Raw genomic sequence first — 19,730 nt, 5'->3', positions numbered from 1 at the left:
ATTACATAAACGTTATTAAATAAAGTCACATTATTTAACTAATAGTCAAGATGGAGATTGGATTGGATTTGCTCATGAGAGCACAGATATTCTGATTAGAAAATCATGGTCTCAGTAATATCCTTGGCATAGAGATGAGTTTCACTGGGCTGACCTAACGTTTTCCATCAAGATAAGCCAATGACCTACAACAAAAACAAAACAGAATAAAGAAACTGTGTGGGATCCTCCGCAACTTGGTACAGGTACATAGTTCTCTGCTGCCTGGGCTTAATCCAGGGCACATTTTGGAACATGTAAAGGACCATTTGCATTACATATTTTTCACTCAATCTACCATAAATTCTGATTCTCAGTTGATTAACATTTCAGATAGTTTAAGGGGATGAATTAAAAATTTTACTCCCTGGAAGTTGGACAGCGCATGTAAATCAGTGGAGTTAGAACACACCCTCACACCATGCACAAAAATAAACTCAAAATGGCTTAAGAACTTAAAAATAAGACATGACACCATAAAACTCCTAGAGGAGAACATAGCAAAACGTTCTCTGACATAAATCGTACCAGTGTTTTCTTAGGTCAGTCTCCCAAGGCAATAGAAATAAAAACAAAAATAAACAAATGGGACCTAACCAAACTTATAAGCTTTTGCACAGCAAAGGAAACCATAGACAAAATTGAAAGACAACCTACAGACTGGGAGAAAATATTTGCAAATGATATGCCTGACAAGGGCTTAACTTCCAAAATATACAAACAACTCATACAACTCAATAACAAAAAAACAAACAACCCAATCAGAAAATGGACAGAAGGCCTAAACAGATATTTCTCCAAAGACATACAGATGGTCAACAGGCACATGAAAAGAAGCTCCACATTGCTAATTATCAGAGAAATGCAAATCAAAACTACAATGAGGTACCACCTCACACCAGTCAGAATGGCCATCATTAAAAAGTCTACAAATAACAAATGCCGTAGAGGGTGTGGAGAAGAGGGAACCCTCCTACACTGTTGGTGGGAATGTAAGTTGGTGCAGCCACTGTGGAAAACAGTACAGAGGTTCCTCAGAAAACTAAAAATAGAGTTACTGTATGATCCAGCAGTACCATTCCTGAGCACGTATCTGGACAAAACTGTAATTCGAAAAGATACATGCACCCCTATGTTCATAGCAGCATTATTCACAATAGCCAAGACATGGAAACCACCTAAATGTCCATCGACAAATGAATGGATAAAGATGTACACATTGTACATATGTACAATGGAAGACTACTCAGCCATAAAAAGCAATGAAATAATGCTATTTACAGCAACATGGATGGACCTAGAGATTATCGTACTAAGTGAAATAAGTCAGAAAGAGAAAGACAAATACCATGTGATATCACTTATACGTGGAATCTAAAACATGACACAAATGAACTTATCTATGAAACAGAAATGGACTCACAGATATAGAGAACAGACTTGCGGTTGCCAAGGGGGAGAGAGGGTGTGGGAGGGATCGATTTGGCGTTTGGGATTAGCAGATACAAACTATTATATAGAGAATGAATGAACAAGGCCCTACTGCATAGCACAGGGAACTATATTCAATATCCTGTGATAAACCATAATAGAAAAGAATATTTTTTAAAAAGAGCATGTATATATATATATATATATGTATAACTGAATCACTTTGCTGTTCAGCAGAAATTAACATTGTAAATCAATTATACTTCAATAAAATAAATTAAAAACAAATTTACTCCCCAGCCATTACCTAGAACCAAACTCTCTTATGTTGACAATTTTAAAAAGCCACATCCTTTAACCAACAGTTAAAATGGAGGGAAGGTGACATTCTAATTTCCTCCATCGGTATAGCTTGGATTTCTACAAAGGGTGACCCAATCCTAGATTGCGTTTTTGACAGCCTTTGTCCTAAAGGAACTCTCATATGTATCTTGAAAACAGATTGGAGATCCTCCAATGCACTGGAGGAGTACTTAACTAATCCTGTATGTTTATATAACTCAGTCCACTTTTCAGAACCTGAGCTTCCATCACTCTCCAATTAAGCCAGCTGTGCTGCCTAACTTCTGTTTGCTTCCGCAGGTCCACTTTCCTACTTTTTCCATGTTGCTCTCCTCCCTGGGAGGCTCCCTCATCTCACCCTCTAAATTCCCCTTCATTTTAACCAATGAGGGCCCCTGGCGGGAGATCAGAGGAGGAAGGAAGGAGGTTTCCTTCCTGTGGGAAGGTCTCAGGCTGGCTATGTCCCTCAACAGTAGGTCACAGCTCCTTGTAGGATGGCCCTTTCTACCCAAAATTCTCATTCTGGGTTCTGGGAATCACCACCTCCCCTCACCCCGAGGCCTAGGAATAATAGCTGTTCTGTTACTGTTCCTGGGTTATCACACTATTCCTTGTGAGTTCCTCCCAAGTTGCCACCATCTTTGTAAACACTCCCTTTATTAAATATTTCTCCAATTACCCTTATTCGAATGTGTCAGCTCTTTCCTGCTGGGTCCCTGATACGCTAGTCCATCTTGCTTTCAAAAGCCATGACTTCTTATCTTCCTCAAATGCCATCAGTTTTCATAAAGGTCTTTTTTTTCTCACATCAGTTTTGACATTTTGCTATTCCAGCTGGAGAAGTACCTTGGATTTTTCCTCAAGCTAGAAGCCAACACAGTACAAAAGGGCTCCCCTGTGGGTGTTCCTCCTACAAGACAGCTGAGTTGTACCACCGCGTCTCGGCACTCCTGGCTTTTTCTCACTATAAAATTCCTCACCGCAAACAAGCACCATATCTATAGATATGCAGAAAACTTAAACGTACATTGAGAGGCCTGATTCCCTCGCCTGCCTCTGGCCTCTAGCCACTGGAGCTGGTCCCACACATCGCAGATGGAGAGCAGCTTACTGACGCAGCAGTAGCCGTCATGGACTTGCTGAGGTGGAAAATGCGTGTTCAAGGGGAAAAAGAATTCAGTAGGTCACGTGACAGTATGAAAAGTCAGAGGTGGGTTCTGACTCAGTTATTCCCAAAATCTCTCTTTGGGAAACTTTGGCTATTAAACTTGAGGTACTTTTCCATGGGACAATGGGAGAATAGGAATAAACACATCAACCTACAGAAGTTCCAAAAAATTATCTAATTGGCAAGCACTGGGCTAGAAGAGAGAAGACTTCAGTTCAAGTCCCAACTTTACCACGATCTCATTTCTGGATGATATTAAACAGCTCACTTATTGAGTCAGTTTGTTCACCTATGAGACTGGCATAATAAAACTTGCCATGTCTACCTCAAATGGAAATTGGATGGACCCAAGAACATAACATATTAGTCTATCTACCAGCACTTACTGGAAGCCTGCTCTGGGAAGGGCTGGCCAGAGGCGCAGAGGCGGCTGGGGTGGGAGTGGGATGGGAGTGGGGAGAGACACCAAAATAGGCTCTTTTGGAGAAAAAAAAAAAAAAGATTTAAGTCCTGAATTCAAGTAACAATTTAAAGGACTTTTGATGATACTTAATTATCAGCACGTAGTCACCAAATATAATGTACCAGATGATAAAATATAATTACGAAAGTAAATGAACGCAGAGTCAGTGCCAAGTTTGGTCTTCCAGGTTTGGTTCAGGGCAAAGCCAGAAAACAGTGAATAAACAAGGGAACGCTGTCGTTTACAGAGTATCGGTTTACCTTGGAGAAAGGGCAAACGTTTGGAACTGGGATAGAGCCCATTCAAACAGCAAGACCGAGGAGGGGGGGGTAGTGTGTGCTCAAAGAGTGTGATTCTTCTGACAGCCCAAATATATCATTACCCGGCCTCGAGAGAAGGAGTCAAAAGATTCTCCCTTCACCCGTTTTTCATTTCCAGCATTCACATGGGTGTAAGACCCAACGTACTAACTCCTCAGCCGAAAGTCATAGACAGAAAAAGCTGATTGCAGAAGGTCTCATGAAAACACATAAAAGCATCTTCTAGTGGTGTCACTCGCAGGGAGAAAGACAAATTCTTTTCCACAGTCTTGTCAGACAGAAAAAAAAAGCCCAAAGTTACTAATTTTAAAAGAACAAAAGAATGCACAGAGATCACCGTGAGAAGCAGGTCACGGGGAATATGAAATCTATTGTGTTTCAATGTCATTTTTATTTTAGGGAGTACCAGATAACTCACCTCGCAGAAGTAGGAGACAATGGGATTGACATATACACACTACTATATATAAAATAGATAACTAATAAGGACCTACTGTATAGCACAAGGAACTCTACTCCATACCCTGTAATGGCCTATATGGGAAAAGAGTCTGAAAAAGAGTGGATATATGTATAACTGACTCACTTTGCTGTACACCTGAAACTGACACAACATTGTAAATCAACTGTACTCCAATAAAAATTTTTTAAAAAGACATAGCTCCATAAGTATAAGGATTAGGTTACTTCTGAATACTCTGTTCCAAACGTACATGTGACAAGAGCTCCCCCTCCTTTCCATCCCTCTCCCTCCTTCCTCCCCCACTGCCCTCTGCTGCATGTATCTACAAAGGTTGGACAAGTATTGTCAATTTTCTTAGTCCTCTTGGAAATTATTTACTTCCATCACCCTGTACAGCTATATCCTTGCCCCACACCTACAGAAAGCCAATATATTTGTATAGCAATGTATTTATACAATTCCGATGGTGAGTTTACAAACGTTAATGGTTCCATGCTCTCTTAGCATGTAGTTCAGGCTTCTGCATATAACCTCTGATAATGTTATGTGGCAACTTGGCTAGGCTATGATGCCCAGTTATTTGGTTAAACACCAGTCTAGATGTTGCTGTGAAAGTATTTTTTAGATGTGATTAACACCGAAATCAGAAGACTTTGAGAAAAGCAGATTACCCTCTGGAATGTGGGTGGGCCTCGTCCAATCAGTTGAAGGCCTTAAGAGCAAAGTCTGAAAGTTTCCTGAAAAGAAAGGAACTCTCCTCAAACCTGCAACACAGAGACTCTGCCTAAGTTTCCAGCCTGCTGCCCTGCAGAATTCTGACTCAAAACTGCAACAACTCTTGCCTGAGTTTCTAGCCTGCTGGCCTGTCCTACAGAATTCAGACTTGCCAGCCTCAAACTGTGTGAGCCAATTCCAATTCCTTACAGGAATTTCCCCTCCCTCCCTCCCTTTTCTCTCTCTCAGACATACATATTTCTCCTATTGGTTCTGTTTCTCTGGAGAACACTGACTAAAACACAATGACCCTTTCTTCACATGACAGTCTTGCAACCATGCCTTCCTTAAAGTAAATACATACACGGTTCTTTGTTTTAAGAAAAGTCTGTGTGCTGCAGATGACTCTGTAGATGTTCTCTGTGACCACACAGGAAAGCTCAGGCATATGCATCACTGTATGGGGTATTGGCATGCAATCCTTAGCTGGCGGGTCTACAGCTGGAGGATGACCAAGCTGTTGGCAAAAGCCTCTGGGAAGATTGATCCTAGGGAACTAGAACACAGTGCTGAAGATCTCACGGGAGATTGTTTATCTCCCAGCACTCATAACAAGTTTTGTTAACAAGAGACAGTAGGTGAGGTACGATGAGAAAAGGTGTCTTTCTAATGCTCCCTCAGATTTTGAGAAATGGCTTAGTGCTCTCCAAAACAGTGTGGGAGCTGAGAGGAGGTGTGGCTGGCCGATGTGAGGGCAAGAAGCCATTTGTAGATGGTGTGTCATCTTGCATATACTATCAGCTTACTTTCATTTTTGAAGACCAGGTTTTAATTTTTTTTTTTCAGGACAGTCTTGATTTTGGTCCTACGATGAGATTATGCATCAGAAGATGTCTCCAGGTTTTTGGCCTGGAGAATATGGCTATCTTATTATCATAATGCTTCTGTGATCGCCTTCCTGTCTCCAGGATTTTCTTTATGTTACTCTCCTCAGTTAACTTGGCTGGCCTCTCACCCCCTTTCTCCACCTTTCCAGACTATGAGCTTCCTTTAATGCCTGTCTCAAATCGCAGTTCTCAGGACCGCAGTATGACTTTTGTGGACCTTGGTCACTTTTGCCTTCACGGGCTCCTTCTCTCACTCAAAACAAAACAAAACAAAACCCTAAAAATTTGCTTCACATCTGCATTGGTAGAAAGAAATGTAATCCACACCGGAATATAATCCACATAGGAATATAATCACTTTTTCTTTTAATTTTGAAAGAAATTCAAAGCTTCTCATGGGCCTTTTAAAATATCGTGGGCCCTGGGCACTCTGCCTCCTGATGCTGCTGGATGATAAGTCATCCTCGTTCCTCCTCCATAAAAGTATCCTATACAGATGCCTCTCTCTTAACTTATTAACATAGAGAGGCTCAAATTCAAATCCCAGCTTCTTCACTTTCTAACTATAAACCAGAGCAAGTGATTCAAACTTTCTGGACATCAGTTTCCTCTCTTGTGTAATTCTTACCTCATACAGTTGCCATGGTAACGTGAGACCCTGCATATAGAATGCTTAGTACCTGGTCCAGAGCAGATGTCCATTAACTGGTAGCTATTTACATTTAACCTGACATTGGTCATCCACTATCTTGATTTAACCATCACACTATTATCTACCTTTTCACTTATGTTTAACTCCTGTATTAAACTAAACTCCTAGAGGGATGGGACTAAGTTTTAGACCAGCGGTTTTCAAACTACTGTGCATCAGAATCCCCTGGAGGAAGTGTTGAAACACAGATGGCTGGGTCCCACCCCGAGTTCTTGATTCGGGAGGTATGGGGTGGCGCAGGTTAATACGCCTTTCTAGCAAGTATCCAGGTGACGATGAGGCCTGCTGGTTTTAGGGCCCCATTTAGAAAACTACTGTTTTAGATAACTCTGCACCCTCCCAAAATCTAGCACAGAGAAAAGCTTTCAAATACTTCAGAGTAAATTATTTAGGCAAAAGGTAACACAAAATCCAGCGGGAAAATCTGTCCCCTCCCCCAGCTGTGAGAAGATTTCCATTACTTCAGGGGCTGGGCAGAAAGAGATGAGCAAAGAAATCTCATTAAAAGAAAAGGGGCAGGCTTCCCTGGTGGCGCAGTGGTTGAGAATCTGCCTGCTGATGCAGGGGACACGGGTTCGAGCCCTGGTTTGGGAGGATCCCATATGCCGTGGAGCAACTAGGCCCGTGAGCCACAACTACTGAGCCTGCGCGCCGCAACAAGAGAGGCTCGCGCACCGTGATGAAGAGTGGCCCCCGCTTGCCACAACTAGAGAAAGCCCTCGCACAGAAACGAAGACCCAACACAGCAAAAATAAATAAATAAATTACTAAACTCCTACCCCCAACGTCTTCTTTAAAAAAAAAAGAAAAGAAAAGGGGCTAGTGGCACAATTGAACACTGTCATCTGTTGGGTTTCAGGGGCATGTGCAAAATGCAGACAAGAAGCCAAATAACAGCTCAGCCAACTCGAGGCTGCCTGTGTTCTGAGCTCAATCTATAACAGTGCCAGCAGGGCTGCTGGGATCCATCTGCTACTCTCTTTTTGATAACAGATCTGAGGTCCCTCTGGAAGGAAATAGCTTGACAGGAAGAAAGAAAGATTAGGCCAACTTAAAATGTCTGGATTTATGAAGCTGCACTTGAATGTGGCACAGCTTTTAACTCTTTACAGCACTTTGCTAAACGTCAATATACCCCTGCTATTCTTTCTGATTTCTCTGTCCCTTTCATGGAGACATGTGAATGCCAAAGCCCTCCTGGACACTTTCTATTTATACATAAATTAAGGTCGCAGGATTCAATAATGAAGGAAGCCTTGAGATCCTCCAGCCCAACGCACCGATTTTATGGACGAGGAAACTTAAGCCTAGGGTTAATCCTAAAATACGTAACTGGTAGTGGTAGAGCCAGGCTGGAATCCAGCTGCCTTGATTTGCAGTGGGTATGTAGTGTGTATAGTCCTTTATGCTCCTAAAATGAGTAGGAAAATGACATCCTAAATGTCCATCAACAGACGAATGGATAAAGAAGATGTGGTACATATAAACGATGGAATATTACTCAGCCATTAAAAAGAATGAAACAATACCGTTTGTAGCAACATGAACGGAACTAGGGATTACCATACTAAGTGAGGTAAGTCAGAGAGACAAATATCATATGATATTACTTGTATGTGAAATCTAAAAAAAATGATACAAATGAACTTATTTACAAAACAGAAACAGACTCACAGACTTCAAAAACAAACTTACAGTTACCAAAGGGGAAATGTCGAGGCGGGGAGGGGATAAATTAGGAGTTTTGGATTAACACATGCACACTACTATATATGAGATAGATAATCAACAAGGTCCTACTGTATAGCACAGGGAACTCTACTCAGTATTCTGTAATTACCAATATGGGGAAAGAATCTGAAAAAGAATGGATATATGAATAAATGAATCACTTTGCTGTACACCTGAAACTAACACAACATTGTAAATCAACTATACTCCAGGATAAAATAAAAATTAAATTTAAAAAAAGAGTAGGAGGGCTTCCCTGGTGGCGCAGTGGTTGAGAGTCCGCCTGCCGATGCAGGGGACATAGGTTCGTGCCCCGGTCCGGGAAGATCCCACATGCCGCGGAGCGGCTGTGCCCGTGAGCCATGGCCGCTGAGCCTGCGCGTCTGGAGCCTGTGCTCTGCAACGGGAGAGGCCACAACAGTGAGAGGCCCGCGTAACGCAAAAAAAAAAAAAAAAACCCACCAAAAACAACAACAACAACAAAAAAAAACGGAAAAAAAAGAGTAGGAAAAAGATATCTTTTCTCCACTATATTTTTTTTTTTTGCGGTACACAGGCCTCTCACTGTTGTGGCCTCTCCCGTTACGGAGCACAGGCTGCGGACGTGCAGGCTCAGTGGCCATGGCTCACGGGCCCAGCCGCTCCACGGCATGTGGGATCCTCCTGGACCGGGGCACGAACCCGCGTCCCCTGCATCGGCAGGCGGACTCTCAACCACTGCGCCACCAGGGAAGCCCCTCCACTACATTTTAAGGAGGAAACATGATTTTCTCCTTTACTTAGGTTACTTTTCACAACATGCCCTTTTGTCCCTGGAAGCAGAAGGGCTTTATCAGAGCAACCGAAGAGAAATGAACCACCATAAACAGTTTTAGCAGGACCTGGAAACTTGAGGGCAGAGACAATGTCCATTGGTTACCCAGAAACTTGGCCAGAGCAGATTCTCAAAAACCGAATGGTGAACGAACGAATGAATGAATTTCTGGTTTGACGGTTATTTGCCAATTTTTCAGTCAATTAAGGAATGAATGTTTCACATTAAGGTTTAAGCCTGCTGTGGATTCTCCTCGTTCTTTATTAGTAAGTTAGATGCTTACATGAAACCACAATCACCTTTTCCGTACGATAGGCAGTGTGTCTGCTGGAAAAGTACAGGCTTTGGAGGTGGAAACTTTTGAATCCCAGAGTGTTCACTCTGTTTACTTAATTCTAGGCAAGTTACAGAAACTTTCTGAGCCTCAACTCCCCTCCCCCAACCAGTATGTGTAAAATAAAGATAATACTACTACTTGAGGGTTTTTGTAAAGATTAAATAAGATAATGTGTGCAGACTGCCTTGCACTATGAGTAAATGTGTGTGTCCTCTCCCCTCCAGCACCAACTGCCTATTTAAGGGTAATATAGGTATGGAGTAGGTGAAGTAAGTGTAAGTATCAGGAGAGTAAGTATAAGACTTTGGATGGAAACTGAAGGGACTTTTTTGGCTGAAAAGGTACGCAAATCATCATCATCATCATCATTATGGTTACCCAGCAGCTGCTTTTAGGGATGATGTGCTTTGAAATAAATATAAGCAAAGCTCCTATCATCTAGGTATTCTTCATATTCCATAGTCCCTCACCATTTCCCCAGTTTCCAATAAAACAGTTTTCAGGAAAAAAAATAAACTGAGCTTTTTGCTTACCCTTTTGTTCTTGGTTTCCTTGTTCTGGGCTCAAGAAACTCTGTCTCCTCCTCCATTTCCGTGTCAGGGATTATGTTCTTCTGAGAAGACTGTGGGGAAAGCATTTCCCATTCACTGTAATGGGTGACAGCCTGCAACGTAACTGTATCGGGGCCAGTCCTGCCTTGGCTCATGCTTTTCCAGGATTGGCTGTCCGGGCCAGAGGCTTCCTCTAGTGCTGAAGATTCTAGAGGCTTCATCTCTCCCAGGATCTGCATTTGGGGTCCCTTACCCAAGCTGTGATCAGAGGCTGGCTCCACAGCCTTGCCAGGCCATCCAGGCCCTGAGTCCCTAGTCTCCGATGATGCATCACCAACCTCACTACAGCCCAAGACCATCCAACTCTGGTCTTGCCTAGGGCTTTCAAAAGATGATCTCTTACCATCTTTGGAAGACATTCTCTCTGCAGAGAGATGAATGCTTTCATTTAAGGAAGCAGGGTGATGTGTGTCTGGGAAGCATGCTAACTGAGTTCCTGGCAGCCCCGTTTCTTCGGAATCTATGTGAAACTCTTCTAATTCCGACGTGATTTCTCTGGCCTCACAGGCCTCTGGCTCTGGGGGTGAATTTTCTTCGTGCTTTACAAGTATGTAATCCATGTGCAGTGCATGATGATCTTCATTCTTCTCAGGGTACCTTTCTCCCCCGTATTCTGATTTTATGTGCTCAGGCTCTTTGGTAGGAATTATGTTTTCTTCTTCCAACTCTAATATCCCCTTGCTGGTACCTAGAAGTGGAAGATGAAGGTGAGAAGGAGAGAACAAGGCTTAATTAACCCACCGCGTGACTTGTGATCTTTGCAAATGATCTGTCTAAAGAGAGAGAGTTCAAAAAACATTTTTATTTTGTAGAGCTGTTTAATTTTCTCAGACCCTCTCAAGGATACTTATTAGACAAGCGGTAGAAATGACTGCGGTAAGGCAGAACTTGGTTAAGCATGCACTGCAAATGTAGTTAGTTCCTCTATAGCCACATTGGCAGGGAGAATGTGTTTTACAAATGCATCGATTGAAGGAAAGCAGCAGTTTCTTGAGGGTGGAGGAATGAAAGGTTTCTTACCATTTGGTGGTCCTATGTCTCCACCTGCTGGTGAATCTGAATGATCTGTTTCTACTTCCCAGTCAACGTTTGATGGAGACAACTCAATGTTGGCGTCGACTCCGACAGGCAAAGAAATGGACTCAGGGTCTTCATGAACATGCAGCACAACCAGCTGGCATTCAGGCTGTCTGTTTGTGGCCTCAGCGTGGTTTTCCTTGTTTCTTTCAGCAGGAAGGGAAGAAAGCAATATCTCCGTGGCTTCGCTCCCCAGAGGCTCATTCTCTGGAGTTCCAGCTTCCTCTGTGGTTTCGACACCGGGAGTAGGTTCCGTGAGATAGGACAAATCAAATGGAGGTGTGTAAGGTGCCAGCTCTTGCTTCAGGGCATCTTCCAAGGGAGGGTCACCGCCATAGACAAAGTGTTCAGGCTCTTTCATTAAATCTTCATCAATATTTTGGCCCACGACTTCATACTCAGAATCACCCCACGAGGCTTCAGAGGAACAGATATCTTGCTTCCCTGCCTCCCCATCAAATGGCATTTCAGGATTTCCTTCTGATAATGTCAGTTTACTCATGTCATCTGTTGTTCCCGTGGATGTGTTGAGACCTGAGGCATCGCTGAAACTGTGGTCAAAGGCAGCTTCGCTGACATCCAGACAAGTGTCTGAGGCTAGCAAAGTATCAGGAACTGTGGCAGGATTCTCGGTAGCAAAAGCTTGCTCACGGTCCGACGGGCCCCCTGCATCGGTCTGATTCTCAGGAGAAAAGTCTTCTGATACCCAAGAGCTGTTGCTATCCACAGTTGGCTCTGGGTGAGTTACACAAGTATCAGTTCCCATGTTTTCAAGCACTGGGATTGTTCTGTCAGTGGGTTCCAAAATTGGTGCTCTATCTGGGTTGGCTCCCTTTTCTGACGCTTTTAAACCTGTAATGTTCTCACATTTGTTTATTTCGGAAGGTTCAGAAGAACCTTTGTGAGAGGCAGGTTGAGATGAGTCTTTCGTGTTTGCCTGCTCGCTGATTCGAGGCAGCGGAATTGCGTTTTCAGAAGATAGTTCCGAAGTATATGGGACAAATTCCCGCGCCGGCTCCTGACTGGGTTCTTCATCTCTCTCTGGCTCGGTGGGATAGAACTCACTGGATTCCCCTTCAGGCCCCATCCCAGCACTAACGTGCTGCTTCGTCTCTGGCTTTGCTTCATAATCATGACATACATCAGGGCTGTTGGAAGCCTGGGAATTGCTGTCGTGGTCGCAGTGAGTCAGTATATCAGGATTCTCACCATCTGTCTTCACACCGAAGGGTTGTCTCACATCCGTCCACAAGTCGGGCGAAGCTGAGGCCAGTTGCCCACCCTCTTGGAAGTTGCCGTGTAAAATATCTGGTACAAATGCACCTTGGGGGCCCTCACTAGGGGTAGAGTCGTCCCGTTCAGAGCCTGACTTCTTTATCAACTGGGTGGAAGAACTGACAGCAGGGAAATCTTCAGGTGCAATGCTTGAATCTGTCATTTCACTGGGGCGTGATTTTTCTTCTCCCCACCAATCTGTTTCTTGACACTCAGGAGTTGATACATTAGACATAATGCATCCATCTTCATCTGTGTGAGTAAATGTTGGGTCTGGCTGGTTGCAGACAGACAGCACTGTATTCTGACACTGCTCTTGGGTAGGTATTTCAGAGGTGAGTTTGTCACTGGCAGAAGACGTGGTCTGTTCTCTGGAATCCTTGTCTTTCATTTGGTCCGGTGTTACGAGCTGGCTAAGCTGACCAGCTTCTGGCTCTGGTTGCCTTGGTTGAATGTTCCAAAGTGGCTCGTGGGCATTCTCGCCATTATTATCCAGAAAGTGTGACTCGTGTTTATCACCGAAAGGATCGGTACCGTGCGTTTCCAGGGATTCAGTATCACCCTGAATGGGTACTCCCCAGGGATCCACGTTTTGGCGTGGTGAGGAGTTCACCTCTGGCACAGCACCTGAGTTAGATAATTCCCCTTCAAATGCCCTCTCCGTTGGTTGCCCTTCCTGTAGGGAGGCGTTCCACCACTCCGTGCTCTCAGTGGAGAAGCCAGCCATTTCCAAATCAGAATAATTTTCGTTCTTTAGTTCAGCTTTGGGAGGTATTTGCCATATGGCATCTCCCGTCCTCCCCGTTTCTGGAGAAGACCTCGTCTCCTTCTCCACTGCTGTAACCTGTATTTCAGTCTCCTTTAGTGGCAAGAAATTCCCATGATCAGGGCTGCTTTGTTGATTGTCAAAGAATGGGTTTGACTTATTCTCATTCTCTGCTGGTTCTGGACTGCCTGTATAGGCAGAACATTCCTCAGACTTGGGATCAGCTGTGGCCAAGGACTTATTAGATTCATTCAATGAATCCCAAGCTCTGAGTTCACTCTGAGCAACCTGGCAAGTGGCTGAACGGATCTCTTTCTCCACTGACTCTTCGTCGCCTACACTATCATCATCAGAACCTGAGCTTGTTGAAATGGACTTGGCGTCCTCTTGCTGCACAGTTTCAGGAATATCACATTCACTTTTTTCCTGATGGCTAACCACTAGATTTCTTTCCTGATATACATCTAAATATTCAGAATATTTGCCTGTCTCAGGGCTAGACAAAGAGGAAAAGGAATCACCATCTATTGAGTCATTCCAAATCTCTAAATATTTAGGAACATTGTGATCTAAGCTCTTTTCAAACTTGTCCATTCTGTTTTTCTCCAAACCCTTCATTTTGGTATTTACTTCTACTTGACCATCAGTAGTAATTAGTTCAGATTCTTGGTCATTCTGTGTATTCCAATCATCTTGGTTTTCCTTCTGATGCCCAGTATCGGGTCCTTGGTCCCAGGAAGGCAATGCAGCCGAAGAGTCATTTAGGTCAGGACTGGATGCACTTGAACGTGTATACTCACTAGAAATACTGTCTCTGTCATCATTTCCTGATAAATTGGCTCCTGGAGGGCTGTTTTCAGTATTCTTAACTTCGAGATTCTTAGTTATCTCAGAACTTGTGCAGTTGACCTGCACATCACTGTCTTTAGGGCCATCCCAAAGGTCAAGTCCTTGGGGACATCCATAAGGTAGGTCTTGGTTCATTCTCTCTGGCTCCAGAATGTTACGTTCTTCAGCTTCCTCCACATCCACTTCAGGTAGAGATACACTTATTGTGGAATTCAGCCCACCTGAAATTTCAGTAGTTTCACCTGGATTTCTGTGACTCGTGAGGTGCTCTTCACAGGTCTCTTTTGCCTGCAGGTGATCTGTGGACACCTCTGTTTGCACATCACAGGGGTCTGGAGTGTAAGACCCCTTCTCATGCTCTAATACCTCCTGGGGTTCCTCCGTTTGAGGAATGGAAGTGACTGAAAGAGAGCTGATTTTGCCTGATTCATTGGAGATTTCTGGATGATCAGATGCAGCTGGGGAAGGGCATTCCTGGCCACCGTGCCCTTTTCCAGAAGCCCCTGAGCTTCCGTCCATCAGCTCCTCCTTACTGGGGCATTCCCTACCAGCGGCTCCATGGGATTCCATCTCACTTTCCTTTTGTCCATAACTGGGACCCCTCCAGGGATCTGAGCATGCAAAATGCCCTGAATTCTCAAGTCTGGTCACCAGATATGCCATATCACTTGGTGGGGTTCTCCTGCCTGTGTCCTGCTTCTCAGGACCAAGTGTTTCTGACTCACTGGCTCCAGAGGCTTCCAGCATGTCTGGGATGTGACTGTCCTGAATTTTTTCTAATGAGCTGGACGTTTCAGGAGGTGATTTGCTTTGTTCTGGATCTGTAACATACGATGGGCCGGGTAACATTAATGATGACATGGCGTTATCTCTCATAACAGAATCCCAAATACTATTCGCGATCAGCTGCCCGCTTTTTTCGTTCAGCATGTGATATTCGTCGGGAGCAGTGTCCAAGCTGTGCTCAGAAGAGGCAGGGAGTTCCCAATCTACCTGATTTGCTTCCTGAAACTCCACGCTCCAGGGTTCTACCTGTCTCACTGAAAATCGGGTTTCGGGTTCGGAACCTTCAGCCATGAACCCCTGTGCCTGACCTTCACCGGTGATGGCCACAGCTGCACTGCAGTCATCCCAGTCCAGGTCGTTGTCCATATCCGAGATGGTCGCAGTAGACTGAGTGTCCTCCAGAATCACTCTGTTCCACAAGTCGAGATTGTCGGGGGCCGCCTGGCAGGAGTTAGCGCCGCTGTGCAGAAGTGTGAGCTGCCGGTTTGTTTCATTGTACAGCTGCATCATGCTGGGGTCATCGTAGCTGGACTGGCTGCTTTCCCCAATGTCATCCTCCACGGAGGTGTTCTGATCATCGGTGGGCTCTGCTTTGAGCAAATCTTTATCTGGGCTGTGAGGGGCGTTTATTTCAGAGCTACCATCTGCGTGAGGTGAAGCCCACATTTTCAGGTTCCCAGGACCTGAACTAATTCTATTTCTAGGCGGCTGCTCTGGGGACTGAGGAGGCATGTCAGCATCCCCTGAGGTACAGTTAGCATCTTGTGACTCGAAACCTGCCTCTTTAGCAAATGGCTTGTCTCTGGTTTCTTTTTCGTCTCCAGCAAATGTTGGTGAAGTACAAGAGTCAGAGGTGGAGTAGTTGGTATCTAAGGGGGATGGCACTGAATCTTCCCCTACGTTGGATGCACTGTAATCGCAACATTTATAGGATAAGAAGGAATCTTCCCAAGGTGCTAGGACATCTGACCCTCCTTTCTTGTTACCCTCCTCAAAAAGGTTCCAGGAATCTACATTTTCGTACACCTTCCCCCTAAGTTTTGCATCCACGAAACCATTCTGATCATCCTTTACTGGCTTAGAACTATTCCATGCGTGCTCCAGATCAGACCTGGGATTTCCAGATACAAGAACATCATCCCCGGAGTCATGGTTCTTCTTGCCCCAGATCTCTGGAACTGCTTCACTATTTGCATCACTGGGCGAACTGTCTATGAGGTCTTCTGAAGGGAAAGAAAACCCGCTTTTTGCCATGGCCCACTCGTTTGGGTCCCTCACAGAAGGTGTCTCACCACTCATGGGGTGCAGATTCCAGGTATTTTTCAAAGCTTCGGCGTCATCTTCTTTAGCAAATGCTCTCCAGGCTGGGAATGACGCTGCAGCAGCTGGTTCCCCGTCATCCGTGGGATTTCCCCATGGCTCAGGCATGGCTGTGGGTGAGCGATCGGAACGCCACAAAGCAGCAAAGTCTTCTATCAGGTGGTTTGTTCCCTGAGGAAAAGCATTCGGCAAATGCGAGTTTTCGGGGGACATATCCTGAAACTGCAAGTTTTTCTCATTTTGGTCTTGAATATGATTGCTGCCCAGCCCAGGCTGACCAAATTCTGACTCCCAGGGATTTGACTTTGGGAAATCAAGAGTCTTGGGTTGAAATATAGAATCTGAGGCTCTCCTATCAACTGGGCTGGGCTTATGATCTTTCCATGACTCGGGGCTCTGGAAGACAGATTCCTGTTCACTGGAACTCCATGCATCTGCAGTGTTTCTAGACTCAATCTCCAAACCACCCCACCAGCTGCTGCACCGTGCCTGGGCTGGAGGTGGCCCAGTGTGACCCGTGTTGACTGTTTTGGGGGTCATATCTTCTGAAGAGAGTAGAGCTGGTTCTTCAGTGGATGGTGAGCTCTCCACAAAGCTATTCATAGGTGTTGGTGGGACCCTCCTTCCAACATTTTTCAGACTTTCTGGTGAAGGAGATTCATCTTCCACAAACCCTGTCAGGCTCAAATTTCTTTCAGAATTATCACGGGGACTTTCTTGTCTCTGGACAAACTCCTCATCAAATTCCACAAGGCTATCTTTGCCAGTCCCTGACAAAAGAGAACTGGATGAATAATTCGACACGTCCATCCCTATCTCATCAAGTCTTTTAGGCCCCGTGGCAAGCTGTCCTTCTGATGAATCGCTGTTGGGGAAGAAGTCATCTGTTGGGGAGTAGTCTGCAGAATGGGAAGATGGTTGGGACTGCCCAGAAACCATGGGTGCTGGGTCAAAGTTGAAAAGGTCAAAGGATTCACTGTGTTCTCCAGATGGGGCGTGCTCCTCCGCTACTGCCCCTTCAGGGATGGGACTGTAGGAGTCAAATCCTGGGAGGAGGCTGTGGTGAGGCCCAGCACCTTCTCCCACTGGACTGTCATCACTGAGGAAAACTGAGCTCTCCTTGGACGAGCGACTGCTCCTAATGGTGGCCAACCCGCTATCCGGGCTAACGAGGTCCACGTTGACATCCACCTGGGCCTGGTTAGAATCGCTGAGATCGGGAGGGTTTTCCATGAAATTCACGGAGCTGGGCTGTGGCTCTATGTCAGAACCATACAACTCCATAATCCCGGAAGACCCCTGGGAGAGCGGGGCGCTGCCTGCCACTGCTTCTGTGGAGGATGTCCGGCTGTTAGAGGCCATCTCTGGACACCTCCTATTGATGACTTCCTTGACCAGGAGAACCACGTGATCACAAGTCACTGAAGGGTTCTCCTGCTGATACACCAGGATCTCGTCACAGCCACATTCAAAGGGCTCCAGCTCCAGGCGAGGGTTCTGGCACTCTTCCAGTTCACAGCAAATCTGTCGGGGAGGCACAGGGATTTGCGTGAGCACTCAGGCTCTCTCAGCTCTTTGCAATTTGTCTTTCTTAATTTTTTGTAATGTAAAATTAATCTGTGTTCATCTGTCTAGAAAGAAGACAGAGAACTGAGAATTGTATAACATAAAATATGGAAAGTCCCACTTAATATACCACCAATGCTTTCTTTAATCCTACCAAATTGGCTTTTTGTTGAACCCAAAATCATATAAAACCTTTCCTCAGTGTAACTTAATACCATCTTCCAACAGGAGTAAAATTCAGCTTTGCAAAAGCGAGAGATAATGCTGGTTGCTGACAAAACTAGGGGAAAAGTATTGGAATAAGGGAAAATGGGGCAGAAGGAAGGCTCTTGTTGGTAGCAGGCAGCCAGGACCTGCTTTAACCTCTGAAAGCCTCAGAAGGCAAAGGAGAACGTAGGAAAGAGAAAGCAGCTACCAGGGGCAGCTTACTCAATGGCACTCAGGCCCCAACTGTCTCTTCCTGCCCCAGGAAGCATCTATACGGGGCCCAGGACAGACGAAGCTGCCTTGGAAGGCAGGGAGATGTGTGATGGTCAGTGTGAGGCCCAAACTGGGCTGTAGCTCTATGATTGTTTTAGGAAATGTTGAAGGTATTTTGCACACTGGGCATTTGAAATGGCCCCATAGGATTAGTGGAGGCAATAATAACAACAACAACAACAATAATAGTAACAACTACAGAGCTCACATAGATAGTAATAATAATAATTAACATTTATTGAATGCTTTCATATGCCAGGCACCATTCTAAGGGTTTTATGTGCATTATCTCCTTTAATCCTCACAATAATTCTACAAGGTAGGAACTTATTTTTTTTTTTTTTTGCTGTACGCGGGCCTCTCACTGTTGTGGCCTCTCCCGTTGCGGAGCACAGGCTCCGGATGCGCAGGCTCAGCGGCCATGGCTCACGGACCCAGCCGCTCCGCGGCATGTGGGATCCTCCCGGACTGGGTCACGAACCCGTGTCCCCTGCATCGGCAGGCGGACTCTCAACCACTGCGCCACCAGGGAAGCCCTACAAGGTAGGAACTTTTTATCCCCATTTTTCCAGTGAGGAAATAGACAGGAAGCTTAAATAACTTGACCAACAACACACAGCTAACAAGTGATGGAGCCACATTTTGAACTCAGGCAGTCCAGCTGCAAAGGCTGACCCTTAACCAACTGGGACCACATGGCCAAAGAAGAATTCCTCTAGAGCAGTCTTGACTTTGTGTTGCTCAAGATTTCAAGGAGATGTCTCTTGGGCAAATGGGTGGGGAGGGTTGGGGTGGGGGCCAAGGAGAGACAGGGTGGAGTCAACTCAAGGGCTTCTAACCTCTTCATCCACTCTTCTACTTCTGTCTGTTTTAGATTAACCAATTTCTAGATTGATTTGCTACAAAAAGTGATTTGAAAACCACTGTATTGGAGGCTTAGGAGGCCTAAGTCCTGTCCCTAGGAAACCAGTGACCAAAGATAAAATTCAGCTTTGAAACTCAGTGCAGAGCAAAGCACTGAAAAAGCCACAGGCTGGTGATGCAATTCACAGATGTATGTGGGTCAGAAGGGTACCAAAAGCATCTGCAGCAGGAGATGGGGGCTCATTCATATCTGGGCTTGAGAGGGCACAGAGAGGCTGGAGAGTGACTTCAGTCATATATCAAGAAATGGATCTCTTGGGGGACAGAAAGTGGGGATGTCAAAGAAGGGAGTTGAGACTTCACCTCTAGCCACCTGTGGGTAGACCAGTTGTCTAATCCATTAGTGAGGAAAGATAAGTGATGAAATCGTTCTATGTCCATGTCATCCATATTATAATGAATTACATATGTTCTCATATTAGTTATTAAATGTACCTGCTTTGGCATACCCACTGCCCTATTTTCATTAATTTTGTCTATTTCTTTTCTTTTTTTTTTTTTTTTTGCGGTACACGGGCCTCTCACTGTTGTGGCCTCTCCCATTGCGGAGCACAGGCTCTGGACGCACAGGCTCAGCGGCCATGGCTCACAGGCCCAGCCGCTCCGCAGCATGTGGGATCTTCCCAGACCAGGACATGAACCCGTGTCCCCTGCA

General features: G+C 45.0%; 1 protein-coding gene across 5 annotated transcripts in view; it reads right to left on the bottom strand.

Annotated features, from left to right (window-relative positions):
• Nucleotides 1-19,730, bottom strand: part of PRUNE2 (prune homolog 2 with BCH domain) — a 272,426-nt gene that overhangs the window by 80,067 nt on the left and 172,629 nt on the right. For all 5 annotated transcript variants that reach the window (XM_067744124.1, XM_067744127.1, XM_067744125.1 and 2 more), the window contains exons 8-9: nt 11,053-17,629; nt 9,955-10,720 (exon numbers count right to left, since the gene is read on the bottom strand). In XM_067744124.1, the coding sequence (XP_067600225.1) occupies nt 9,955-10,720; nt 11,053-17,629 (7,343 nt within the window). The remainder of the gene's footprint in view (nt 1-9,954; nt 10,721-11,052; nt 17,630-19,730) is intronic.

Source organism: Pseudorca crassidens, chromosome 7 (assembly GCF_039906515.1).
Source record: "Pseudorca crassidens isolate mPseCra1 chromosome 7, mPseCra1.hap1, whole genome shotgun sequence".
Taxonomy (NCBI): Eukaryota; Metazoa; Chordata; class Mammalia; order Artiodactyla; family Delphinidae; genus Pseudorca; species Pseudorca crassidens.
This window is presented reverse-complemented; position numbering and strand designations above follow the sequence as displayed.